The 27735-nt window shown below is 47.3% G+C and overlaps 2 protein-coding genes across 2 annotated transcripts in view; both read left to right on the top strand.

Annotated features, from left to right (window-relative positions):
- GLO1 (glyoxalase I) overlaps window positions 1-3511 on the top strand; it is a 21721-nt gene extending 18210 nt beyond the window's left edge. Inside the window, exon 6 of the mRNA XM_084754016.1 lies at window positions 1998-3511. Within this exon, the coding sequence (XP_084610142.1) occupies window positions 1998-2086 (89 nt within the window). The 3' untranslated portion in view covers window positions 2087-3511. The remainder of the gene's footprint in view (window positions 1-1997) is intronic.
- An 11699-nt stretch (window positions 3512-15210) lies between these two features.
- BTBD9 (BTB domain containing 9) overlaps window positions 15211-27735 on the top strand; it is a 357812-nt gene continuing 345287 nt past the window's right edge. The window contains exon 1 of the mRNA XM_084754013.1: window positions 15211-21024. The gene's annotated coding sequence lies outside the window, so the exon portion shown is untranslated. The remainder of the gene's footprint in view (window positions 21025-27735) is intronic.

The following is a 27735-nucleotide window of genomic DNA, read 5'->3' on the forward strand; positions in this document are numbered from 1 at the left end:
CTGTCTTATTACCTCAACCAGAACTATTTCCAAAAGTTCTGTGAGGTTAGATTTCTGAGACAGGTCACGAGAGCCAGGCGCAGATGGATGAGTTCTGTTGAGGATCCCAGGGTGATCTTCCCTTAGTCTTGAAAATACTCCCTGCCTGTCATTCTGCGCACAAGAGGCTGTGGCAAATCTGCTGTTGGTGTGATTCAGGTTTCTTTGTATTTTATATCATCTCTTCTGGGAGCCTTTTGCTTTACTTTCCCCAGCATTATGAATCTGAGTTTTCCATTTTTTTCTTTATGTGTGTAGTGTCTGTGTGTAGGGTATCTGTGCGCGGGGTGTCTGTGCATGGGATGTCTGTGTGTGGGGTGTCTGTGGGGTGTCTCTGTGCGAGGTGTCTGTGTGTAGGGTGTCTGTGTGTGGGGTGTCTGTGTGTGTGCGGACCTCAGCTGACAGCGCCATCCTCCCTGAGGATGCTCCACTTTATTTAACGGGGCAGGGTCTCACTGAAGTCTGAGCTCCCTGTTTGATCTGTTATTGTTCCCGTTCTCATCCCTGGGCTCCTAACATGGTCCTGGTCTTAGTTCATATTGGTGACACTTCACAGTGCTCGTCACTTACACATACTGTCGTAGCCCTTTGTCCATTGTTCCAATTTTTCGTGTTGAATTCAAATCTATAATTCATTGTTCTGTTTTTTTTTTAATATATATAATTATGTTCCTAGATTATGTTAGTTTGGCCTCTGAGCTATTTTTTCCGACAACTATAAGCTGTTGTAATCCATCAGGCCATGTGACTGGTAGAATAGTCCCTAAGGATCTGTGTGACCTCAGGAACACAGGCTGGATAAGCCCCGGACTGAGCTTCCTGCCTACTGGAAATGACAGCTCTTCCTGTCAGAGGCTTTCCCCCCCACTCAGGGCAAAGACATGTCTGCAGCCGCTGAACCTGGCCCCCAATGTGGATGGGGGAGTAGGGGAGGGTACTCAAGGTCAGAAGGCTTATTTTTTCTGCCTTCTTCATTCACTATTTTTTTTCTTTTCTTTTTTTCTTTTTGGTTTTTTGAGACAGAGTTTCTCTTCTCTGTGTAGCCTTGGCTGTCCTGGACTCGCTTTGTAGACCAGGCTGGCCTCAAACTCACAGCGATCCACCTGCCTCTGCCTCCTGAGTGCTGAGATTACAGGCGTGCGCCACCACCGCCTGGCTCCTCATGCCCTCTTGAGGACGCCTTGAGGACACACTAGTGGAGCCCCTCCCTAGTGTAAGGCTTGGTACTGACTGCCATGGGGAGCCAGAAGCAGACACCCTGTTTGTTCTTGTACAGGCACACAGTCAGAGCTTGTGTTTTGACTTTAGCTACTTTCTGTCTAGATCAGGTTAAGTCACTGCCATCCTCAGCTGTTCCTCCTCCGCCATCACCTTGAGCTAGCTTAGCTGTGTTTCACCCTCTCTTTTCCACCCTTATTTGTATTCCTTGACACTGGGGTCAGGAGGCAGACACATGAGTAAGAAGAGTTCAGCATTTAGTCCCCGAGAAAATCAACCTCACAGGCCACATTCATACATCTAAGTGAACAACTTCATCTCCGTTACAATCCCCAAGAGGCACAGTTGGATTGACAGTGCTTGTATTACCTAGTGCATTGTCTAATAGGATTTCTATGACCCAGGCGTCTGGGGTCTCAGCCAGGTGAAGAAGCCACATTGCCCGTTCCTTGAGCACAGCTCTATCTTCTTTTCCTTCCTAAGTAATTTCTGTGACTGGTGATACGGTAATGTTCACTTGAGGCAAGAGCCTGACAGCAGAGCTGTTTCCAGCTCCTTCTGGAAAGTGACATTCTAGGCATTAGGATAAACATGGTACCACCATAACACAGCCTTCCTAGAGTAAAAGCTATCAACAATCAGTTTCATTCAAGTGCATATTAAAACTGTAATGAAAATTTTTGTTTTGTTTTCTTTTTTTAAATGTACCTTTCTAGTAATGGGAGGTTTTTGTTGTACAGGTAAAATGAAAGGTCTGGCGTTCATTCAGGATCCTGACGGCTACTGGATTGAGATTCTGAATCCCAACCAATTATCAACGATTGTTTAATTCTGTGAGAATTCTCTTTTGAGGTATTGGGGACAAGAAACAGCGTGATTCAAGATGCTGAGGCACCAGGCACATCAAGGACTGATGGATCTTCGCTCCAGTTCAAATCATTAGAAATCCTTTTCATTGTCCTGTTTCAGCAGGCTTTTAAAATCTCCCATCCTCTGTTTAGCAAACCTAATTTTCTTTCCTTTCTTTCTTTCTTTCTTTCTTTCTTCCTTTCCTTTCCTTTCCTTTTTTTTTTTCTTTTTCGAGACAGTTGTTTCTCTGTGTAGTCTTGGCTGTCCTGGACTCTGTAGACCAGGCTGGCCTTGAACTCACAGTGATCCACCTGACTCTGCCTCCCTGAGTTCTGAGATTAAAGATGTGCCACCACACCCAGCAGTCAACCTAATTTTCAAGTAGCAATTTATGTTATGACCTTGACAAAGTTGTGTGACTTCATTTTTCAGATAATAATTAGAACAGTTCCCTTCAGAGACTACACTTGCTATCGCCTGTCTCTTAAATACGACTCAAGTCTGTTTCTGATTCATCATTTAAGATTTCGTTTTAAACATTTCTTTTTTGGAGGCTGTTACCTGCTGGGGTTTCAGTCCTCAGAAAGAACTTCATAACAGAAAGTAAAGAACCCTGAACAGGAAGGAGGCTTCGTATGTACTTCAAACGGCGTAGTGTTTGGTTTACAAAAGAGAGGGTATTCCTGAGAGCAATTCTGAATCATGCTGTCAAGGACACTGACAGTACTAATTATTATTTTTTGTATGTATATGTATAAACTACTTTTAAAGTTCAAGGACTAACTTTACTTTTCTGGGAAAGTGAAAGCAGAGGGGATTACTGTTACTGCGTACTTAGCGGGCTTGGCTGTAGCATACTTTATGAATGAATCCTGCAGTTCCCACCTGACTGGCCTGAGGGCTCGGATGCCATCACTCTTAGCAGCTGCGTTATGCCTCACAGTACCTTCCACTCTAGTTTTCTACTGTGAACCTTGGTTCTCGGGCTTGAACACCGTATCAAAAGAAACCCAGACCTCTATAGTGCAAGGCTGCTAGGGGACACCTGTGTCAGTGTACCCCCGCCCTTAGGGTCTTCATGAAGCTTGTGATCCCTTAGGGTAAATTATGCTCAGTGATAAGTCAGATACCAGGAGTCAGCTCTGTGGTCTTCTCTGCTGACTGACCATGGATGAAGTCTAAGAGGCAATTTGGAAAACTTAGGACTGGAGAATAAAACCCAATTTGAGGTCAGACTACATTGAAGGTTTCTGCAAGCTGTAGTAAAAGACGTGGGTGGGCATGGGCAATGTCAAGGGTTATACAACTATGAACACCCTGTTTCTTTTTGGGATGAAGTGGATTTATGTGAGGAGTTTAAACAAACCGTAGACTGAAATAAAACGAACGCTGTTTACTATGTAAAGTTCTGTGTGGCGAGTCCCTCTGGGGAAGGTCTCGTAGGTTCGTGCTGAACCAGGAACACACATGATTGTGTGCAGACTGTAGTCAGGTGGTTTCTATGGTTGAAGCACTCTGGGAGAGAATACCGAATTAAAGGGTTTTAGGGGGCTGGAGAGATGGCTCAAAGGTTTAAGAGCACTGGCTGCTGTCCCGAAGGTCCCGAGTTCAATTCCCAGCAACCACATGGTGGCTCACAACCACCTGTAATGAGATCTGGTGCCTTCTTGTGGTGGGCAGGCACATGTGTAGGCAGAATACTATATAAATAACAAATAAATCTTTTTTTAAAAAAGGGTTTTAGGGAAAGAGGTACATTCAGGAGAGAGACAAACCTAAAAGGTGGGTCACAGGAATTTAGGGGGGCCAGTGTCTGATGTCTAGTGCTTGAATCTCCAGTACTGGGCCAACCTACCCAGTTCATCTCACAACTTGAACCTTATTCCAGGGTGGGGGTGGGGGTGGGGGGAGCACTACTTGCTCAGTGCATCTTGCCAACAGGTAATTCTCATCCCCGAAGTTCATTCCTACATTCATTGAGAAAATGGGTGTGGCCCTGGCAGGAACGGGAGCAGTGCGTTTTCTAATCCACTTGCCTAGGAAAAATGGACGGGAGCTCGGGAACCTTGCTCCATGGCCACACAGCACCTGAGCGCTGCAGCCCTGCATGTGTGCTGGGACTCATACTGCAAGCCGCTTGAATAGAGCCAGTGGCTAAAGAGTCGCTCATGGCTTCCCAGTGCAGCGTTTTGACCATGATTTGGTCACAATTAGGCTGCCGTAACAAAAAGACATAGATTAGGTGACTTAAGCATTTGTTTTTCACACTGAAACGTCTAAGGTGAAGCAGCAGCAGATGCCATGTCGGTGAGGGTCCTCCTGACTAACAGGACACAGGCACTGTCTGTGTCCTCACATGGTACAAGCTTACTAAGACACTCAGCCCATTCCGGAAGCTCCAAGTAGAGAGCTCATCAAGTGTCACTCAGGGGAGTAGGCTTAGACAGGAATTTGGGAGGCCCCCAGAACTGCCCATAGCATAGTACGTAGAACATGACAGCGTGGCTGTGGAAGGGGCTGTGTTCCCAAGATGCTGTTAGTCCATGGGAAGGCCCGATAGCCAGCAGCGTAGAGAACTGGCCAGCAAGAGCGCCATTTGTCTCTAGCTTGCTTGTCCCTTCACTTGACATTTTTCTCCTTGGGTCATGGTATGTATGACCAAAGATGGCTAGCTGTGTGCGTCAGCAACATCTAGTGAAAGGAAGTCACCTGGGAGCCCTTGCTGTCTAGAGTAAGGACTGAAAATGTTTCCTAAAGCTCCGTAGCTGAACTCTCATCTTACGTTCTGCAAGACCAGCACGTTCGTGGAGTGTTATTTACAGGTTTTCCCAATTGGGGTTTTCTGGGTTTGTGTGACTGCACCGATGACAGCGAGGGAGGGTGTGGATCTTTAAGTTGAAGACCGCAGGTAAAGCGCCCTCTCAGGAGGGCACTGTTCAGCCTGGCCACTAGCTCACTCCTGGCCTGCTGAGCTCCTTTGTCAAGGTCTCTGATAGAACCTTTTTCTCTGCCCACCTTTCCTACACTGTACTCTTCAGAAGAACATTAACCATGTGAATCCCCAACTGGGTAGTCAGGCTTGACTTCTTTGAGAGGGGGGAAAAATCAGGCTTTTATTGACACTCTGGGATTTGAGATGCCAACCATTTTGGTCTGTCAAATGTCCCTGCTCCTTATCCACTAAATAACACACTAGTAAAACTGACTGGAAACGGCCCCCATACATTCCCAGAGTAACCCCTAGGGGTTGGTACTGCCCTGCTGAAATCATGGGATTTAAATGTCTGACTCTAGTTTCCGTGGAGTGGAGTGTGCTCTAGTAGCACTTACGAAGGAATGAGCACCGTCTACACTTCGATGCTTTCCTGCTTATGTCACCTCTTATCAGCAGCTACGTAGCTGAGCTGTTTCCTTTGGGAGCCCATCTGTACAGTGTTTTACATAGTGGTTTGCTAAATTGCACACTTAGAAATATAAGGCAGCCAATGGAACATGTAACAGACATAGTTGAGTAGTACCACCAAGGAAGTGATAACATCCGGGTGACACAGAATGGATAACTGGTGGCCATTATCTGCCTTAACCAAGAGCACTGGTTGGTGGAAGATGCACTAGTGAAGGGAAGTTGCACAGCATCAATTTGAGGCCTACTGGCCAGGTGGTGGTGGTGCACACCTTGAATCCCAGCATCCAGGAGGCAGACAGGCGGGATCAAGGCCAGCCTGATCTACAGGAGTGAGTTCCATGACAACAGGACTACACAGAGAAACCCTGTCACAATGCCCCCCCTTACCACCACCACAAAAAATAAATTACATATGTGTCATCAAACTACACATCAGGGCTGGAGACAGGGCTAAGAGCAGGTGTTGCCCTTGCAGAGAGAAGACCTGTGTTCAGTTGCCAGCACCCATGTCAGGTGCCTCACAGCCACCTTTTAAAATTTGGCACTCTTTTATGGCCTCTGCACTAGAGAGAGAGAGAGAGAGAGAGAGAGAGAGAGAGAGAGGGAGGGAGAGAGAGAATGTGCATGTGCACATGCAGTAGGCTTAAAGAATTTAAAGGCTTTTAAATGATCCTTTTATTTGGCCAATGCTGGGCTAGAGAGATGGCTCAGGGATTAAGAGCACTGGTTGCTCTTCCAAAGGCCCTGAGTTCGATTCCTAGCAACCACATGGTGGCTCACAAACATCTATACTAGGACCTGATGCCCTCTTTTGGCTTGCAGGTATGCATGCAGATAGAACACTCATATACATAAAATAAATACTTGCTGGGCATGGTGGTGCATCCCTTTAATCCCAACACTTGGAAAGCAGAGGCCAAGGCTACACAGAGAAACTCTGTCTCAAAAAACAAAAAACAAAGCAAACAAACAAAAAAAATCCTTATTTGCTCAATGCTGTGGTATTCTGTATCCTAGAAAATAATCAGGGATTTTTTAATTTTTAAACTAAATGCAGCTTGTTGCTTGTATTACTTTTTATACAGTTGAAAATAAAAAAGAAAAGGTAGAAAAAGCCCCCAAATGAAGAAATAGTTAATTTTATATACCCATAATCTATTCTTTTTTGTTTGGTTGGTGTTTTTGTTTGGTTTTGGTTTTTTGAGACAGGGTTTCTCTGTGTAGTTGTAGCTGTCCTACACTCACTTTGTAGACTAGGCTGGCCTTCAACTCACAGCGATCTGCCTGCCTCTGCCTCCCAACATTTTTTCTTAATTTTTAACATTTAGGGTTTTTTTTTTTAACTTTTGGGAAATGAGGTGTTTTTAAAATGCATGTCTAATCCAGAGTAGTGGTTCATATATTTAATTCCAGCACTTGGATGGCACAAGGAGTGGATCTCTGTGAGCTCCAAGCCAGCCTGCTCTTACCTAGTGAGGTCTAGGACAGCCAGAGCTACCTAGTGAGACCCTGTCTTGAAATAAACAAACAAAACAAAACAAAATAACAACAATCATTTGTCTGATGCCCAAACTTCTATTCAGGATGGCAACATATTAGAGATTAGAAAAAATGTTTAAGTTGTTTGAAACTCTTTGCAGGGTTAAAAAGTCATATTCCAGCCAGGTGTTGTGAGGCACACCTTTAATCCCAGCACTCAGGAGGCAAAGGCAGGTGGTCGCTGTGAGTTCGAGGCTAGCCTGGTGTACAAAGTGAGTCCAGGACAGCCACGGCTATGCAGAGAGACCCTGACTTGGGGGAGCGGGGAGGAAACACTCAGGAAGGAAATAGGAACCCTCTCATCCCGTGCCTGCTCTTGCTGACGGATTCTGAAGCAGCTTTTTTTTTTTTTAATGCTAACGTTGGTTCTGTACTTTAGAACCGTAGTCTCCTAGGCACACCCTCACAACCATTCCTCCTCAAGCATACTGCTGACTTCTAGAAGCTTTCCCAGAAGCCAGAGACAAGCCTCTGCCCTCACAGATGGACAGATAACCCACACCTCAGAACTGTGATTTCTCCATTTTCTCAGTTAACTACAGAGGGACTCACTGACCTTCAGGGCTGCCCTCCCTGACTCCCCTCCCAGGCCAAAGCTTCAAGGTTCAGAGTGTTGAAAGTTAAGAGCCCCTTTCCTGTGTGGCAACTGCGGGGCCTGTGGTCTAGCTGCCTGGATGGATGTGGGCCATGAATTACCAAGACATGCAGGGAGACGGATTAATGTTTCCAGCATCATGTCATGTAGCGATGTAAAGATTTAATGGAGCGTGCAGAGCATGATCGGGGGCAGAGAGTCATATTAAATGTCTGTGTAGAACAAGGCTGAGAATACAAAAATGTCTGGTGTATTGAGAAAAATTATGATCTGTGGAGGCAAAATGGACAAAACAGAACAGCAAGCAAGCAAAATATCAATAGGAGGGAACTAGGTTTAAAGTCGATACTAGCTACCCTAGGTGGGTCTATCCGTGGCAGTTTCTAGCATCTGATGGACATTTGTGGATCTCAAAATTGGATATGTATCACAATTACTTGGGGGTTGTTGAAACAGGCGTCTGGGCCCCGCTGATGGAACAGGGCTGCAGAAGGTTGTACAATGAATATTTGAATAAATATTTGCTGAGTTGTGTGTGAGAGACAGGGCGGGGGGGGGGGGGGAAGAGAATGTGAGGAGGTCAGGGGTTGACCTTGGGCTATCTTCTTCCACTGCTACATTTTTGGTTTTTCAAAACCATGCTCTATGGCTGAGTCTGGACTTCACCATTTTAGCTAGACTGCTGTCCGTTGACACCCTGGGTGTCACTGGTCTCCAGCCATGCTCAGTATTGGGGTTACAGGTGACATGGGCCACCACACCAAGCTTTTCACATGGGTTCTGGGGACCCCAATGGAGGCCTTCATGCTTGTCCAACCATTGAGCCATACCAAGTTTCCCAGTGATGCTGATGTGACTGGCCAGTCATGGATCACACATAGAGGAAGGCAGCACTAGTTACCAATGTTCCCCATGGATTTGTGGGTAAGCAGCACCTAGAGTTGTTGGGACAGGAAGTCCCAAAACTGCAGGCAGATAACAGAGAGAGCATGCTGGATAGTTAGCTTGTAAATGAGCAGTCCTTCTTGGGAACTGTGGGAGATCACGACTGGTTCCCGTGCTGTGACGTGGCTGCGTCAGTCTCCCTGGAAGCCACTCAGTGGATTCCCAATCTGAAAGCGAGTTCAAGTGCTGAAACTGGGTAAGCACTTCTAATTTTGCATCAGTGGCCCTTGGTTTTCTTCCCTCACCCATCTCTGATTTCTTTTGAGAGCACAGAGTGAGCGGGACATTGGGTGGCTGGCCATTGGTTTTCTCTTTATGGTCCATGTCCTCATAGCTCTCTCCACGACCCTGTTAACTGACTTTGCTAACCATCACCTTTCTTTCTATTGAATTAAGCAGCTTAGTTACGTCGCAGTACCTCCTACTTTCAGCTCTAGGGAATACAGAGCCACTGCTGAACTCTCAATGACACGTGTCTCACCGTTAATGGATGTGTTTCAGAAATTGCTCTATCACAGTCAACTGATAGGTTTTCAGCGAGGACATAAGCTAACCCTGCCCCCATGTTCATTTCTCTGAACCAATATTTCATGTCAGGAGAAATAGTTGCTGCCTGTGGGGAATAGGAAATGGCAGTAACTGGAAGTGGTAGGGGCCTGGGGTGTGTGTGTGTGTGTGTGCAATGTTCCTTTTTTTTTTTTCTTTTTACTAGGGTACACTGTGAATGTCTAACAAGCTGTATTTGTGTGCCTTACTGTTCTTGTTAGATGTCAATGAAAAACAATACTCCTCTCCGACAGGAAACTACCTCAAATGGGAGAAGAGTGACAAGAGGGGCACTCTGTAGGTGGGAACAAAGCACAGTTGTCCATGTGTCGCCGCCCCCCCTCACCCCCTCCCCACCCCCCGCCCCATGCATCACTCACCTTGGTATCTCCTTACCACAGGGTATAGTTGGTCATTGGAGAACACACTCTGCTCAGTTTTTTAGGGACTAAGGAGACAAAGCACTAGCCATACAAATTAGAACCCACATTTTAAAAAGGGAAAACCCTGTTATCCCAGCAGTCCTGGGTGAGACAGGAGGTGGGGACAGGGGGATGGGCCAGAGGCTGGCAGGTCAGATTGTCTGGAGTACACAATGCTGAAAGTTGCCCTCTGAATGTCCTACATGCCCCCTGGCACAGGCACACACAGGGCCCTCCCTGACAATGCCCTCTGCCTCCATGAGACAGCCTGTGATCGCCAGTTCTGACTTCCCTGACTCTTCTGTCTCCAGGTTCTCTTAATATACGTGAGATCAAAGGGAGCTGGCCCAGGCAAAAATCTTGACCCCATCACTAAAGGGTCTGAGGTGATTCTTCCTCACAGGCAGGGGAGGGGCGGGAGGTGGAGGCAGGGAGTGATGTGAAGGATTTTGCACCCTGTGCCTGGAATAGGAAATATTCCTTTACTATTCGGTCCTCAGCACAGCCCCTTTTCACGGACTCTTCTTTCTTTGGTGATGCCTCCCACTCTCAAGGCCTTCGTTATCATCCCTTTGATAAAATGGTTTAAGGAGATAGAAAGAGTAAAACTGTAACGTAGAGCAAACAGAGACATATAACTGATGCATAGCACACAGTGTGTGTCAGTCTTCCTAGACTTTGGCAACAAGACTGATAAGCTTATTTTCCCACTTGGAGGACCGCCTTTCACTTTTGCCATTTGTATGCCCCTTTGGTCTCACACCTCTTTTCTATCTCCTCATCTTTTTGTGTCCTTGGTCTGTCACACTCCGATTGACTGCTTCCTCTCTATTTCTACCCCAACGCAGCCCTTTTCAGATGCTGGCATATCGTAACCCTCAGAGAAAACGGTACACTGTATGAAAGAAGCCAGTCACAAAGGACCCCAGGCTGCGTGATTCTGTTCCTTCGAAGTGTCTACAGCAGACAAATCTGTAGAGACAGGAAGCACATTACTTGTTGCCTCGGGCTGGAGATGAGGGGTAGGGGAAAAGGAGTGACTGACAACAGGAATGGGATTTCTTTTTGTTGCATTGAAAATGTTTTAAGTTGGACTAGATGTTTGCAGAGCTTTGGGAACACAATGAATTTCACTCACCTGCACTCTTTAAACAGTCATATTCCAGTAAAACTATTAGAAAAAACAAAGAAACAATAAACCATAATGGTGCAGGTATTGATCAGCTGTCAGTTAAAAGGAAGAAATAATGAATTTACAAGGAAAGATTGATTTTTATTTTGCATTTGTGTGTGAGCGTGCATGTGTGGGGTGCCTGTGCAGGCCAGAAGAGGGCGGTGGGTAGCATGGAGCTGCAGTTACAGGGCTTGGGGGCTGCCCAGTGTGGATGCTGTGAGCTCAACTCTGGTCCTCTGCAAGAGCAGTAAGTGCTCTGAATGTGGGGCCATCTCTCTGGCTGCAGAGATTGTTTCAGAGGTTTGAGTATGTGGTCACTTGGCCTGGCTGCTCTGGGCCTGTGCCAAGGCAGGAACAGTGTGGTGAGGAGAGCATCTGGCCTTGTGGTGGAGAAGCAAAGGCAGACATTATTATTACAATAAAATCCATTCTCCAAGCCTAGTAAGCTGGGAGTCTACCACCAGACCCACGCGTTAGCAGGTCAGAGGTCCTCCATTCCAGTAACCTCCACGGCTTCCTCTTTACCCGGCTGCACAGGGGTCAGGCCCTCCGTGGATGGGTTTTGGCAGGGCATTCTAGATCTAAGCCATAGCAGTTTGTTGAAAGAAACTTTGAGCCTTCACCCCGAGCTGAGTAAGTAGGCTTTCTTCTGTAGGGTTCAGAGGGTCTGAATTAGTTGAAATATTGCATTTAGAAAGAATTCCGACGTGCTGCTGCTCCTGAGCCCCACACTGAGAATCACTGTCCTGCAGAAGCGAGAGCCCTACATTGGAAATATGAATCAAGCATGGTGGGCTTGCCTGTGACCCCAGCTGCTCTGGAGACCAAGGCAGGGGTCACCTCTCCCCTTCTTTCCTAATGTGCGAGTTGCACTTTACAGCTCAGTATAGGTACATGCCTTTCTTTTTATTAACTGAAAAGTACTCCGTACTATGTTTCATAATTCACTCAGGCAACTTCCCGACTGAGCAACACTCTAGGCACTTCTGCTTTATTTTTAACAATGAATCTAGTATTGTAGTAAACATCCTTTGTGTGTGCACACGCATGCGTACATGTGGTGTGTTCTACATTGGTAGTTTTCTGCAGGCACGGAGATCGGGTTCCCGGAAAGGTATACAACAAAGTACATTTCAATTGCAGTAGATAGAGACGGGTTACTTTCCAAGGAAGCTGTAGTTCATTTTTTTTTTCCTGTCGAATGTTTTAGAAACTTTTCTGTTTTTTTTTTCAGCAAGTATTTAATTTTACTCTATTAAACTAGGACAGAATCGTCATTTTCCATTTACATCTAAACGAAACCCTACATTGATTTTCCCCAGGGAAGCATATTTATGTTCTACATTAGAGCTACATGTAAGTATTTGTCAAACAACAACAAAAGGAGACTTCCTCAGAACTCTTCCTAGAGAATTTCTGGTGATAGGGATCAACACGTCCAAGCCGAGCTGGGCACGGTGGCGCACACCTGTAATCCCAGCACTCGGGAGGCAGAGGCAGGCAGACCTCTGTGAGTTCAAGGCCAGCTTGGTCTACAGCCAAGGCTACATAGAGAAACCCTGTCTGGGATGGGGGTGGAGAGCTGGGGAGGGGGTGGGGGTGGGGAGGAAAGAAAAAGAAACATGTCCAAGCCATTCTTTCATCACTCTCCCTTACCTGCCCAATTCTCATATGATTTCTAGACTGGCACAATCCAACAGAACTTTCTGCAATATCCCAAACATTCCATATGTGAATGTTTCACTACAGTGGCTAGTGGATTTCTTAAAGTGTAGCTAGAGACTAAGAAATGAATGCACAAACTCAGGCTGCCACATTGAACCTTGGAAGTGGAAACCCCACCTTCATTGCTGCATTCCTTCCTTGTCTAGTTCAAAGTGACCTGAAACTGAAAAATGGCAGTAAGAAAGCCTAGGCCATCACTAGTTTTTAAGGTTCTTGGTATATTAAGAAAAGAGGAGGCCAGTGGTGGCGGAGCACACCTTTAATCACAGCACTTGGGAGACAGATGCAGACAGGATCTCTAATTTTGTGGCTACCCTGGTCTACAGAGTGAGCTTCCAGGACAGCCAGGAAGACATGGAGAAAGCCTGTCTCAAAAAACCAAAACCAAGACAGGCAGTGGTGGCGCACACCTTTAATCCCAGCACTTGGGAGGCAGAAGCAGATGGATCGCTGTGAGTTCAAGGCCAGCCTGGTCTACAGAGTGAGTCCAGGACAGCCAAGGCTACAGAGAGACCAAAACAAACAAACAAACAAACAAACAAACAACCCCCACAAAAAAACAAAACTAAAACTAAAAACAAAAACAAAAAACCGCAAAAAACCCAAACCCAAAACTAAGATCCCCCCCAAAACCCAAAAACTAACAACAAAAACCAAACCAAACCGTAACACCCCCCATCAAAAGACAACAACAAATCTCTTTTTAAATCTTTCATGTACTTTATGTTAAAATACACACGTAGAAACATATGTACTACAGAATATAATCAAATTATTAATCTGTGAGGTAAAAGGGAATTCTATTCACGCCTTATTCACACCTACTGGAAGAGAGCATTGAGAAAGAGGAGAGCAACTGAGCGGCTTAGAGCACTTGGGACTTGTTCACTCTGATTTCATTTTTCCATCTCCTTCAGAAGAAAAAGCAATGTCATCCTGCAGGAAAGGCAATACTCAAACTTCTCTGAAGGGAACTCAGGGTTCTCACTCTTCCTAAACCCAGGACTCACTAGACACACCCAGCCACCCAGCCACCCAGCCTGCAGTGACGGCACAGTGCATCAGACAGCCACCCAGCCTGCAGTGACAGCACCGTGCATTAGACAGCCACCCAGCCTGCAGTGACGGCACCGTGCACCAGACGGCCACCCAGCCTGCAGTGACGGCACCGTGCACCAGACGGCCACCCAGCCTGCAGTGACGGCACCGTGCACCAGACGGCCACCCAGCCTGCAGTGACGGCACCGTGCACCAGACGGCCACCCAGCCTGCAGTGACGGCACCGTGCACCAGACGGCCACCCAGCCTGCAGTGACGGCACCGTGCACCAGACGGCCACCCAGCCTGCAGTGACGGCACCGTGCACCAGACGGCCACCCAGCCTGCAGTGACGGCACCGTGCACCAGACGGCCACCCAGCCTGCAGTGACGGCACCGTGCACCAGACGGCCACCCAGCCTGCAGTGACGGCACCGTGCACCAGACGGCCACCCAGCCTGCAGTGACGGCACCGTGCACCAGACGGCCACCCAGCCTGCAGTGACGGCACCGTGCACCAGACGGCCACCCAGCCTGCAGTGACGGCACCGTGCACCAGACGGCCACCCAGCCTGCAGTGACGGCACCGTGCATCAGACGGCCACCCAGCCTGCAGTGACGGCACCGTGCACCAGACGGCCACCCAGCCTGCAGTGACGGCACCGTGCATCAGACGGCCACCCAGCCTGCAGTGACGGCACCGTGCACCAGACGGCCACCCAGCCTGCAGTGACGGCACCGTGCACCAGACGGCCACCCAGCCTGCAGTGACGGCACCGTGCACCAGACGGCCACCCAGCCTGCAGTGACGGCACCGTGCACCAGACGGCCACCCAGCCTGCAGTGACGGCACCGTGCACCAGACGGCCACCCAGCCTGCAGTGACGGCACCGTGCACCAGACGGCCACCCAGCCTGCAGTGACGGCACCGTGCACCAGACGGCCACCCAGCCTGCAGTGACGGCACCGTGCACCAGACGGCCACCCAGCCTGCAGTGACGGCACCGTGCACCAGACGGCCACCCAGCCTGCAGTGACGGCACCGTGCACCAGACGGCCACCCAGCCTGCAGTGACGGCACCGTGCACCAGACGGCCACCCAGCCTGCAGTGACGGCACCGTGCACCAGACGGCCACCCAGCCTGCAGTGACGGCACCGTGCACCAGACGGCCACCCAGCCTGCAGTGACGGCACCGTGCACCAGACGGCCACCCAGCCTGCAGTGACGGCACCGTGCACCAGACGGCCACCCAGCCTGCAGTGACGGCACCGTGCACCAGACGGCCACCCAGCCTGCAGTGACGGCACCGTGCACCAGACGGCCACCCAGCCTGCAGTGACGGCACCGTGCACCAGACGGCCACCCAGCCTGCAGTGACGGCACCGTGCACCAGACGGCCACCCAGCCTGCAGTGACGGCACCGTGCACCAGACGGCCACCCAGCCTGCAGTGACGGCACCGTGCACCAGACGGCCACCCAGCCTGCAGTGACGGCACCGTGCACCAGACGGCCACCCAGCCTGCAGTGACGGCACCGTGCACCAGACGGCCACCCAGCCTGCAGTGACGGCACCGTGCACCAGACGGCCACCCAGCCTGCAGTGACGGCACCGTGCACCAGACGGCCACCCAGCCTGCAGTGACGGCACCGTGCATCAGACGGCCACCCAGCCTGCAGTGACGGCACCGTGCATCAGACAGCCATCATAAGCGTATTGACCCTTCATTTCCCCCAAACATCCTGAGAGGCCTGCTGTAGTTACACAGAGACTGCAAACGTTTATACATGAATCCGAGCAAGCAAAACCCAAACATGCTTGAAGCAGGGAACAAACTAGAATGCAGAGAGGCAGGCTATGCCTTCATACCTGGGCACTCACTCAATCGTAGTATTTTTCCCTTATCTTTGTGGTGCTGGGGATTGAACCCCTCAAGGTCTTGCACAACCTAAAGGAAATCCTCTACAACAGAGCTGCATCCTGGCCCAGAGCCGCAAATCTGACTCAGTGCTTCAGGGCAGCCAAGATGAAAAGAGGAAGCACAGAGTCACTCGGTTTCCTTATCTACAAAAATGATGGCTTTGAAGAAATTGTCCTGTGGGAAAATTCCTGCAGGGATGCAAAGCCATCGGGTGCACGGTAGCCTGACAGGAAAGAGATCTGGAGGGTCTGGGGAGCTGTTCCTTCTGGGGAGGATACTTGACAAGTTGGTCCAACACGTGTGGCAGGGGGTGGAGGTGGCAGGCGTGGGCTCAGGACAATATGGACAAGCATGTTTTCCGTGGGACCAGCTAGCATTGTGTGCCTGGCTAAAGACAGGTACACAACTGTTCAGAATTTGGTAATATCAGTGGCAGATGGGAGGGAGTTGACGGCTTTTTGTGGAGAGTGAGTCACCGCATGTGACCATTCCTGTCTCTATGGTGGTAGCCAGGGGGTGGGGTGAAGGGTGGGTGGGCACAGGCAACCTAGGAATTTTCGTAAAACCAGGTCTCCAAAAATAAGGGGGGAAAGTGTTCAAGATTATAATGTTTTATCCAGTAGAGCAGAAGGTCTGTAAACTCACAGGCTATTTTCTTGTTTTTTCTTTCTTAAGTTCACACTAACTGCCAATACTTGGGGATTAATAGATTTCAAGTCTGACAATTCTGGAGGTTCTGTTATACCACATGGCGAAACTCTGCTAAGTGGGGACAGAACATCACCATCTGCCTGAGCTATTTAAGTGCTGGCAAGCTCTGTTGGAGAGTGATGAAATATTTGGGTTAAATTTTTTTCAAGAAAGCATTAGTATGTATATTGGTATTAGTATACACATGTGTCTCTGCATATGTGAGTACAGAAGTTTGGTGTCCAGAAGAGGGCGTTGGATCCTCTGGAACTAGTGTTCCAGGCAGCTGCTCCCTGTGAATGCTGGGAAACTGCCAGCTCAGGACCTCTGTGCAAAAGCTGTACATACTCGTAACCACTGAGGCATCTCTCCAGTCTCATTGCTCCCTGCTGACTGTAAGCACAGCCGAAGGGGCTCTTACATGATGCATGGCTATTAGCAAAGTGATCGGTTAATATATGTACCTGGAAGGATCACATGCAAAACGTATCCCTGGTGAAGAGGTGAACCTCAGGCATGGCACAGTGGCACATTCCTTTCATGCCAGCACCCAGAAGGCAGGCAGACCTCTGGGAGTTCAAGGACAGCCAGGGCTACATAGTGAGGCCCAGCTTCACAAACAAGACAAAACAAACAAAAAGAGGCTAACCTGGTATTAGTTACTGGATTTAAGCCAATTAAATTTAGGACATGTTGGCTGCGCATGCTGGTGCACACCTTTAATCCCAGCACTCGGGAAACAGAGGAAGGCAGATTGCTGTGAGTTCGAGGCTAGCCTGGTCTACAAAGCAAGAGAAACCCTGTCTCAAAAAACAAAAAACAAACAAGCAAACAAATTAGGACATATAGTTTTGGAACTACATTCATTCTTACTGACAAATGGTGAGCAACAAAGCCAACTACATGTATTTAACTTCATCATAACAAAATATCATCAGCATTTAGAAAAACAGACTTTCTTCTAAGGCATGGGGAATATGTGTCAAAAGAACTCACACATTATATAGACTATGTATATAAAAAGAAAGGCCACAACTTGTCTGTTTTATAATACCTGTACCTGAAATACTTTCTGGTCTGGACAAAGAATCTTTCAATCTGGAATTTCAAAGTCATGAAACTTCAAATTAGTTCTTATTCAGAATCTAAACGTGAGGAAATTAAAGTTACATTTTAAAAACTGTGTGGTCATGTGCACACCACAGCTCATGTGTGGAGGTCAGAGTTTAACTTTAAAACATTTTATTGCTGGGTAGTGGCGTGGCGCACGCCTTTAATCCCAACACTGGGGAGGCAGAGGTAGGCGGAGCTCTGTGAGTTTGAGGCCAGCCTGGTCTACAAAGCAAGTCACGAGGTGAGTGGGTTTGCTCCTCTGTGCATTGTCCCTTCATAGACTGGAACTTTTAGAACTGTGACCTGGAACAAACATGGCTATCTCGGAAACTACCACACCAATGGAGAGACATATACACACCAATTCACTCAGTTACAAATGCCAAGTGAACACATCTACGCAGGGCTTTTGGGCAGGGACACGAAGAGGGAAACCTGGTTACATAATTCAGTTATATAACCCCCATCACCTATAAAAAGAGACACATCAATTATCAAGAGTGACTAAAGGATTTGAAGCTTCCAGCTTGGAAAGAAGATTCTCTGGTGTTCATGTAAGGAACAGAGTGGGATCACACGCACATAGCAGCCCTGTAACACAAACACTGCTGAACTGTGAAAGCCATGTTTGCTAGCATCCCTCCATGTGAATCGGGCATACATGGTATAAATGGTTACAGTTTATTGGTTGGAGCATCAAGAACCCTGGCTCTACTACTTATTGATTTAAACTTTCTGTGATATAGCTTTCTGATTTATAAGTATTGTAATTAATACTATCGCCTTCCCCAAAGGGCTGTTAAGGACTTGAACGAGCTAGTAATGCCTATAGCATATGGATGCAGATGCAGCACGGTATTAGACCTGTGGACTCGGCATGCAGTAAGCACCATTATTGGAGTCAATGGTACAATGCAAGGGTATCATATTAACCAGATGAAGAAAAAGCATTTAAACCAGTTCAGAACTTGATAGAAGGTTTTCTAGAAAGGTACTGCTTGTCCTGGATCTAAACCTGCTCTAATAACTGTTTCACCCTTACCCAGGCCTGCTATACATGTCTACACCTCAACATCACCATCACCATCAAAAACAACCTCCCCCCAAAAACACCCCAAACGAAAACAATCCAAAACGTTATGGCAGCTAGTTATTTACCCATGTGTTAACCTTTCCTCCAAACTGAATTGCTCGAGTAACTGAGTGATAGCCAAATATGTCTGGACAGAAGTTGGCACCTCTTATGTTAACTCTCAAGTGCTTGGTGACATGGCCTTAGTTGGATTTGTTTTTGTTTTTTAGTTTTTCAAGACAGGATTTCTCTGTGTAGCCTTGACTGTCCTGGACTCACTTTATAGACCAGGAACTCACAGAGACCCACCTGCCTCTGCCTTCGAGTGCTGGGATTAAAGGCGTGTGCCGCTGCCTTCAGCTCTTAGTTGGATTTGCTTGTTTGAGACAGGGTTTCTCCATGTAGCCTTGGCTGTCCTAGACTCACAGCGATCCGCCTGCCTCTGCCTCCCAAGTGCTGGGATTTAAGGCGTGTGGCACCATATCTGGCTCTCAGTTGGATTTTTAAGGATGTTGTTATAAGCAGTTGAATCTAACATAAAAGGTGAGGTTATATATCTTTTGCCTTGATTGAACTCATCCATGCCTAGGGCTTACGACCTTCAAATCTCAACTTCTCTCATCAGTCACAGACCTGTGTAATGTGGCTATCTGACATTTTCCTCTAAATGTGGAGGGCCCTCCTCCAGACCACAGTCACAGTGCTGAGTCTGTAAGGCAGCCTGTTAGTTACACTGTCCTCTTTTCTCCCCAGATAGAAACTGACATCTTTGTTACTGACTGTACTAGTTTCTAATGACTTGTGCCACAGGGTAGCGACTGTAACAATCCTTTTTACAGTTCTAGAGCTCAAGCCCTAAATTCAAGAATCCAGTTGCTTGCCATGCCCGGCGTCTATAAGCTGCCAGCACTCTTCTGTTCTTTTCAAGGCTAACTGGGCAGTATCTTCAAAGCTGTGACATCGGCTTCTCTCATATGCTTTTTTCTGAGTCTGACGTTCTTGTCCCCAGCCCAGCAGGTCAGCTCAGGGCATTCTCCTCATATCCTTAACTGAACCATGTCTGCAAACTCCCTTCTGTCACGTTACAGGGGGTATTAACAGATTGTGGCGATGGGGAACATTTTTTTCCCCCTGTAAACCACCACTAGCAAAGTTGGGATTGGGAATTAGCTGTGGGCTGTTCCCTAATGTTAAATTCTAGGGCTTGCTTTATAGCCCTGGACTGGGCACCTTCCCAACACGCCCTAATAGTTTCTTACAAGACTTTCTACATCCTCTTTCTTTTTATTTTTTTTTTTTGAGATAGGGTTTCTCTGTGTAGCCTTGGCTGTCCAGTTTCTTTTTTTGAAATTTACCAACCCAGAAGTCAATTTTCCAAGGAAAAGTAAACTGGGACACGTGTAGCAAAAGCTACAAGTATTAAATTAATGGATATCATTCCACATGGAAGGTCTGAGTGGAGAGTATTTCCCCAAGCAACACAGCCACACTCAAACTCACTGTTCTACATAGTCATCGGTCAGGAATGCTTTTATGGTTTAGTAACTTACACACCTGCGGACACAAAGGCAGCGCTCTTTCCATCTTGCTAAATGTTACTCCCACCTACCTCAGCAACCAAACTAGAAACCTGGCTTACTTATCTCCCACTCAGAACTGCCAGCGCCTTGGTTGTGGTCCTGATCAATTCTTCGGAGCACAATGGCCTCAAATGGGCTTCCCTGGCCCAGCTCTTGCTGTTTCTGTTCATTTTCACTTCCTATTTAAGACGTCTTTGCTTGGAATTAAGTCTTTCATCTTCAGACCCTCGCACCCAGATAAATACTTAACTTCCAAGGGAGGCAGCCGACCCTCCAGTTTCAGCCAGTATCAGACTTGCAACCCAATTTCCAAGGCTTCAAAATCCAAGGTCCCTGCTTTTCTTGTTCTAGCGTTTTTTTTCTTACGTGAAGGATGAAGTCTAACGGGCTTTATGCTTTTCATTTAGTCCTGAAAGGTGGAATGGTGAGTATTTATGTCCGAGCTTCTGCCAGGATCGTGAAATTAGGAGTTCGAATGAGACCGAGTTCCCCGGCAGCCTCGCACGCATTATTTCGTCTGAAGTTGACACCTTTCTATTGCGGGCAGGACGGGTATTAGTCGTCCCACTTATAGAATGAGGAAACTGAGTTATGGGATGCCTGGCATTCATAGCACCTTAATCCTGTTAATGGCTCACTTGGCTCATTCTTTCTCCTTGTACAACTTTCTCGCAGCTAGCTGACTGGCTATTAGGCAAGCGACTAACTGTGGAAGGATGAGGCTTTCCCCAACTGGCACTCCGGCTCTTCCCCCGTCCGCAGTGACGCGCCGATGACGCTATTCAGTGACGTATGATGACGTAACTTATCCTGAGCCAGGTGCCGGCCAGGCGGCCACACCTTGAGGGCCCAGTTCAGGAGGGGCAGTTTGTCCGACCCGTGGAGACACGCCGTAAGACCCCACCGGAGGAGACCTGGGGCGAAATCCTGGGTCCTACCGGCCCAGGGTTGATCCGTTGCTAGGTGACGTCAGCGCGCAGAGCGCGTGCGCGGCCACGGCGGTGTGCGTGAAGGCGGGCGCGCGCCGCGACGGCGGCGGCGAGGAAGGCGGCGACGGCGGCGGTCGAGGGGGCGGTGGCCACGAGGCGGGTTCGCTGCAGGCGGAAGAGACGTGCGTGGCGGCGGCTAGGTCGCTGAGGAACATCGTCGGGGTGAGTCGCCGGGACCGCTCGGGGGAGGTGGGGCCTGGCCGCACCTGCTGCGCGGGCCCGGGGCGCGGACACGCGCGCCCCCCTGCCGTACCCGCGCGCGCCGCTCCACGCCCCTCGGCCGCTGGTTCCGGGGGCGGGGACGGGGGCTGAAGAGGGTCAGTTCCGGGGCCTGGCGCTCTGGAGAGGGGTGCGGAGGGACAAGAGACTGGATCCCATGGTGACGCTGAGGAATTCAAAGCGTTCCTCAACAGCCTCGCGCCTGAGACTGAGACGCGACAGTGCAAGCCTGACAAACGCGGAAACGGGGACTCTAGGGGTTGGGGTTCACAAAGTTTTGTGTTAACGGCGAAGGACTTCGCCGGTTCTACCCTGTCCTCTACCCTGCCGGGAGTAGGAGTAGGGAATAGGAGCCGGTTGTTATGGAGAGAGTTATGAGCCTCCGCCTGCGTGAGCGGTGGGCACACCCACGACCTGGGGAAGGCGACCTGTCAGTGTAGATGCCGGTTGGCTAACCTGTTGCCTGGATCTTCTAGCCTCACGTGTATGCCCATGTGCCTCTCTGACTTTTTTTTTTTTTTTAACTCAGTGTAGGTACACATTTTAAAGCCAAGGGACCATAGTCATCCTGTGTAGTTACTTCCTTACGGACTCAAATCTGCTCTTGCATTTGTGTCCCAGAACTGTGATGTGCTTTGGCCATTGCATGGGCCTCAAGGGTAGGGCCGACTTGCGTTTTATGTTTGTTTTTCCTAGAAGCAGTTGTGGGCTGTTATTGGTCGGGTGGATATAGACATGGTGTTCCATGTGTAGGCTGGGATGGTGAAGCTGGAGTAAAAAGATGCAAACAGCCACCAGCCAGTGCTGTCATAGTGTGCCGGACTCCAGTGCGTCGGGTGTGTGGCGGTGGCTCTAACCATCCTTGGGGAAGGAGGAGGAATGGAGACAAGCGGAAGGAATCATTTTTTCCCCCATTACCTATTAAAGGCAATGCCTAAAACCAGTAACAAGGTAGGGAGCGCTGCCATTTACTCACGGTTAAAAACTGAGGGTCATAACTTAAGAGTTTATCTCAGTAATCTGCAACCCAGAGATTCAGTTTTATAACAGAGCTCAGAGAAGTATGGCACCTAAAGTTCCCATGTCTTGGAATCCGTAAAGCGTGTGATATAAGACCAAATACTCATGATTCACTGTTCTTTCTTGAGCTTTTGGGACTAGTCACCTGTTTTCCATTTTTGCTCGCATCTCCTAGAAAACAGCATGCAAGAAAAAAAAAACTGAAATCCTACCAATTTAAAAAAAAAAAAGAAAGAAAGAAAACAGCATGCTACAGAGCAGACAGTAGATGCAGCATCGTACTGTGCATAATTAGTTTAGCAGTATTGGAGAAGCATTTAGTTTTGTCCTTTTCATATTTAATGCATCTGCCTCCCTCCTTCCAGAGTTGTGCTAAATTAGTGAGAGGAGGATTATGGGGTCACAAGTGAGGTGGGTGACCAGGCCTTTTTCCTTTAAGAAAGAGCCGTCTAGTCAGGAATTGAGAGCATTGTCTATGTAAAAGAACCATGGAACTAAATGGTGTAGTAGTGTTAGGTGGAACTACATACAGCATAGGAGAAATTTAGACAGGAGAGCAGCGACAGGCCTGGCCTATAAAAGAAGTGTGAATTTGGAATAAGGAATGAGTTAAATCCTGTGGTGAAAAGTTAAGGTGAATTTGGTCTTTGGATGGTGGAGGGATATTTTGAGGAGACTTGTGTGACTGGAGCAGAAAAAAAGTTCTTTATACAGAGATAGGGGAGAGAGTAAATTTAATAGGGTGAGAGGAAAGGAGTTACAGACATCCCATAATAATAGGGTAGACACTGAGCTGGTTAGTCTTTGTCACTGTGACACAAACTAGAGTCGCTGGGAAGAGGGAGCCTCTGTTGACAATCGCTTCCCTCAGATTGGTCTGTGCTGAGTCTGGGGGAGGTTCTTAATGTAGGAGAGCCTACCCATGCCTCTGCAGAGCCACGCCTGGCAGGTGGTTCTGGGTTGTAGGAGAAGGCAAGCCAGCAAACAGCATCTGGCTTCTGCCTCCAGGTTCTTGCCTTTCCCTTCCATAATGATGGACAAGTAAACAAAGCAAGCCCTCCCCCGAGGTGGTTCTGATCAGTGTTTTATCACAGCAACACCGAAAAAATCAAACTGGAACCCAGTCGGTTTGCAGGGTGGAATGATATGGTACTAATCAGAATAGTCTTAGACAAGAATAGCGTATACTTGTAATAACAAGTATTACTCTTTTAAAACATCTATGTTTCTTGAGATAGGGTTTTTTGTTTTTTGTTTTTTTTGTTTTTGTTTTTGTTTTTTTACCATCTATCCCTGGCTGGCCTAGAACTTGTTATGTAGACCATGCCAGCCTCAGACTTAGTGTGAACTTCTGACTCTGCCTCCTGAATACTGGGATTACAGATAAGAACTACCATGCCCTGCCTAAAAATAAATGTTGTTTTTACTGAGAGGATATGTGGTTGAGCCAGGATCACTTTTCTGTATCCTTTGATTTCATTTAGTAATTGGAATAAATGCCTCATTCCTGTGCATTTATCCTAGGTCACCAGTATTGCATGGTGGGCCCCCAAAATCTACCTAATGGGCTTAGGCAGCTGTTCTGGACATTTACAGAAATGATGTAACCAAAGTTGCCATCTAACCATACTCAGTGACACAGTTTCCATTGTGATTATCTGTCGCAGTGCCCTGCCAAGCTGTAACTGCTGATCCTGTGACAAAAATACAAATAATGTCCTGTGACAAAAATACAAATAATGTTAGCTGGAGAGGAAGGCTTATCTGAAGAAAGACATTCAGAAACATTGATGAAAAGATCTGACAGTAGTTAGACACTGTTGGAGAATATTAAATCATCGATAACCTTTTGTTATTAGAACATTCCTGAGCTCTCTGTAGTGACACATGTAATCTCAGCACTTGGAAAGTAAAGGCAAGAGGCTCAGGGGTTCAGCAGCATTCTCTGCAACAGTGATTTTGAAGTTGGCCAGGGATACATGAGATTTTGTCTCCCTTTTGTTCCTCCCACCCCAGGCAAAGACAAAATTCTCTAGAATGGTTTGTAAGCCTAAGGTTGAATTACTGAGATGTGTAGAGTTACTCGGCAAATGTTGCATTATTTAAAAGCTCAGCAAATATTTATGAGGTGCTAGCTATGAGTGGCTGTTCATTCCATCGGTGCTGAAAGGGCATGGATGAATGAGATGCTGTAATCCCTTTGACATACACGTGTTCATAAAAGATCATAAGCCACCAGTGGTTATATGTTGTGATAAGTTAATCACTTCGAAAATTAAAATACTAGAGAAGTTGACTACATTTGGGAAAACGTTGACGGCAACAGATTAGGAGAGATGCGGGTAGCCCTCAGCCCCAAAGGTTAAATAGATTTCTGCTGTATGTAAAGAGGAAGGGGAAGGGAGACAGTCTTTGCTGAAGGTTACAATTGAATGTCCTTTTGGAAATGTCTTGAGTTGTTTCTTACCAGCGTGCTGTGTGGCAGTAGGACAGGCATATTGGAGCCGACTGTGAAGGGATCTGAGGGGTCTTCTGTCCCATTCTGTTCTTTATTTCGTTCTTAGACAGCGTCTCTCTATGTAGACAGGGTCTCTCTATGTAGACAGGGTCTCTCTATGTAGACAGGGTCTCTCTCTCTCTAGCCCTGGTTGTTCTGGAAGTTGTTATGTAGACCAGGCTGGCCTGGAACTCACAGAGATCTACCTGCCTCTGCCTCTTGAGAGTTGGGATTAAAGAGGCTGGGCCAGCACATCTGGCCTCCTCTATTCTAAAAGGTCTAGACCCACAGTCCATTTGCTTGGCAGTGGAAAGCTAAAGCAAGTAGATGAAGTACATCGTCAGGAGCCAACCACACTGGTTGCTTTAGAGCAGAGAGGCAGGGGCGTGCTGGCGTCTCAGGAGAGGACAGTGGGAGGGTAGAGGTCGGGAACATTTTAGTTGTTAAAAGTTAAAGAACATGTAGAGGGAAGGAGAATAATTCAAGATGATAATCCACTGTGAGCAAGTGGGCGATTATGATGCCATTAACGTAGAAAAGAAAGGAGGGATGGTTTACAGCTCAGAGCACTGTAACACGCAGTGGTGCTACATTAACTTTAGGAGCTTTGTGGAGTTCACTGGACAGATTTGCTAGGTAGGTAGTTCAAAAATCTTCTTCAGCTTCTTGTTGGAATTAAAGAATTATTGTGAAGAGTGAGTAATGCAGTTTGTACTTGGTGATGTTGGCACATGCCTCACATACAAACATTGAACAAATGGCAGCTGTTACTCCAGTAATAGTAAAAGACGTAGCAGTAGATGGGCTAACTACATAGGAAGAAATCAGAGAGAGGGAGTTACAAAGGATAAAAAATAGAACTTGGGGAAAGTAACGGGTAAATCATCATTTAAACTCAGGTCATTTCTTCACTAGACTAGCTCTCAATCTGTTTTCTGTTTCTCTGAGAAAATACTGGAGACTAAAGGGTTTATGAACAACAGAAATTTATTTCCTCAGACTTCTTGAAGTTGAGATGTCCAGGATCAGGTGCTGGCATATGATGAGAGGTGTTGTCTGCCAGTCCCCTCTCCTTTTACAGGATCCCACTCCTGCAGCAGCATGGGAGGCCTCATGCCTTATTACCTCACCCGTGCTCTGCCTCAACACTAAGTCTCCAGTCCATGCTATCTGGAGAACCTTAAAACCACATCCGCTCCCATGCATCAGAAGTACATGGAGGCGTTGGTGAAACACAGAAATCCAGGCCCTTTCCTTGGAAGTTTCAGACTCAATGAGTCTAAACTAGGCTTAACGTTTTGCAGCTTGAGCAAGTGTCCAGGTGATGCGATGCTGAAACCAAAGTTGAAACCACTGATGTCGACTGAGCGTGGACATAAAGGACCATGTTGGGATTGTTTGCAGAAGAATCTGGAAGTAGTTGTTTCCAAACTGCAGACTCATTTCCTGAGTAGTTCCATAGATGTCCTTTGTAGTTTTCCCTTTTCCTGGGTCTACCAGATGGCTGGTGTGACAGTGTTTGAACGTTTTAAGCTGCTGATCCCTGTGGGTGACTGGACGTTGTTGTCACTGGGGTTCCTAGTGCTCTCTCATCAAAATAAGAATAATGTTTCTAATTTACGCACATACAATAACTACAGATCCCCCCCCACCCCCACCCCGAGACAAGGTTTCTCTGTGTAGCCTGGGCTGTCCTGGACTCACTCTGTAGACCAGGCTGGTCTCGAACTCACAGCGATCCGCCTGCCTTTGCTTCCCGAGTGCTGGGTTTAAAGGTGTTCGCCACCACGCCCGGCTCAGAATTTTTTTCATAAGCTGGTATATAACTTGTGCAGTTGGCTTTATGTTACTTTCTCTTCAATCCTTTTTTTCATTTAGAAAAAAATGACAGTTCAGTTTGTAAAATCTGTTTGTTTGTTTGTTTGTTTGTTTTTGTGAACTTGACACAAAATAGAGTCACTTGGAAGTAACTGAGGAATTTCCTTCACCAAATTGGCCCGTGGCCTATTGTGCTTGTTGCCACCGTGGCAGGAGCTTCTGGGTGGCGTGAGAAAGTTACAGAAGCTATGGAGCAGGCTGGTAAGCAGTGCTTCTTTGTGGTCTCTGCTTCAGTTGCTTCCTTGCCATTCCTCCTCCTGCGCAGACTTCTCCAGTGGTGGACTGTAAGCCGTAAACCCGAATAAACCCTTTCCTCCCCAGGTTGGTTTTAGTCAGTGTGTTAGCACAGCAACAGAAAGCACACTAGGACACACAGTCAGTGTGAATGATGTGTGCCAGGATTCCAGGGTGCAGTCATATTGTCAGGGAAACAGATACTCCTTGTTTCTAGAAAGTTTACAGAAGGTTTGGTAAAATGTGCATAGCCAAAGGAAAGAAGCAGGAAGTTTAACCATAGAGTTCTGGGTGTAGAGGACCCTGAGTCTCAGGGCTGAGGATGTAATTAGGGCCTCTGTGTCACATGTACTGAGGGTTTCTAACATTAATATTTTTTTCTAATAGGGAGTTGAAAAGGATATTAACTATTTACTGTTCATTCAGATTGTACGTGAAGTGTTAGGAAGAAATGATCATTGTTCTGGGCACTGTAGACTGTAAATTGCCTGTGTGACAGAAGAGAGCATCAGATAGATAGAAGAGGGTGCCAGATCACATTACAGATCGTTGTGAGCCACCATGTGGCTGCTGGGAATTGAACCCGGGACCTTTGGATGAGCAGCTCTTAACCCCTGAGCCATCTCTCTAGCCCAAGATTCCTGATTTTTAAAATGTTCAGATTATACTGATAAGAAAAGTATATTGAGAACTTGAAGTTAACTTTATTGGCTTTTTGTATGCAAGGGGCCATGAAGAGTACAGACATGTTTAACTTTTTTTCTTTGCAATCCAATTTGTAATTTAGTAGAAGAGAGAGTGCAATTAGAGAAAGAAATTAGATGGCACAAGGAATATGTTAAGGCTGGGTAAATATTGATTGCAGGTTGGGGAGTGGTGCTTGTTAAGTGGGTAAGTGTTCAGTTTTGATTTCAATTCATAAGCCATTGCAATCTTTCAGAACAATAACAAGACTGGGACTGGAGATGAAGCTTAGGTGAAGAAGCCTCTGGAGGACCTTTAAGATCTAGTCCCTGATAGTAGGG

Source organism: Acomys minous (genome assembly GCF_964271855.1).
Source record: "Acomys minous genome assembly, chromosome: 13".
Taxonomy (NCBI): domain Eukaryota; kingdom Metazoa; phylum Chordata; class Mammalia; order Rodentia; family Muridae; genus Acomys; species Acomys minous.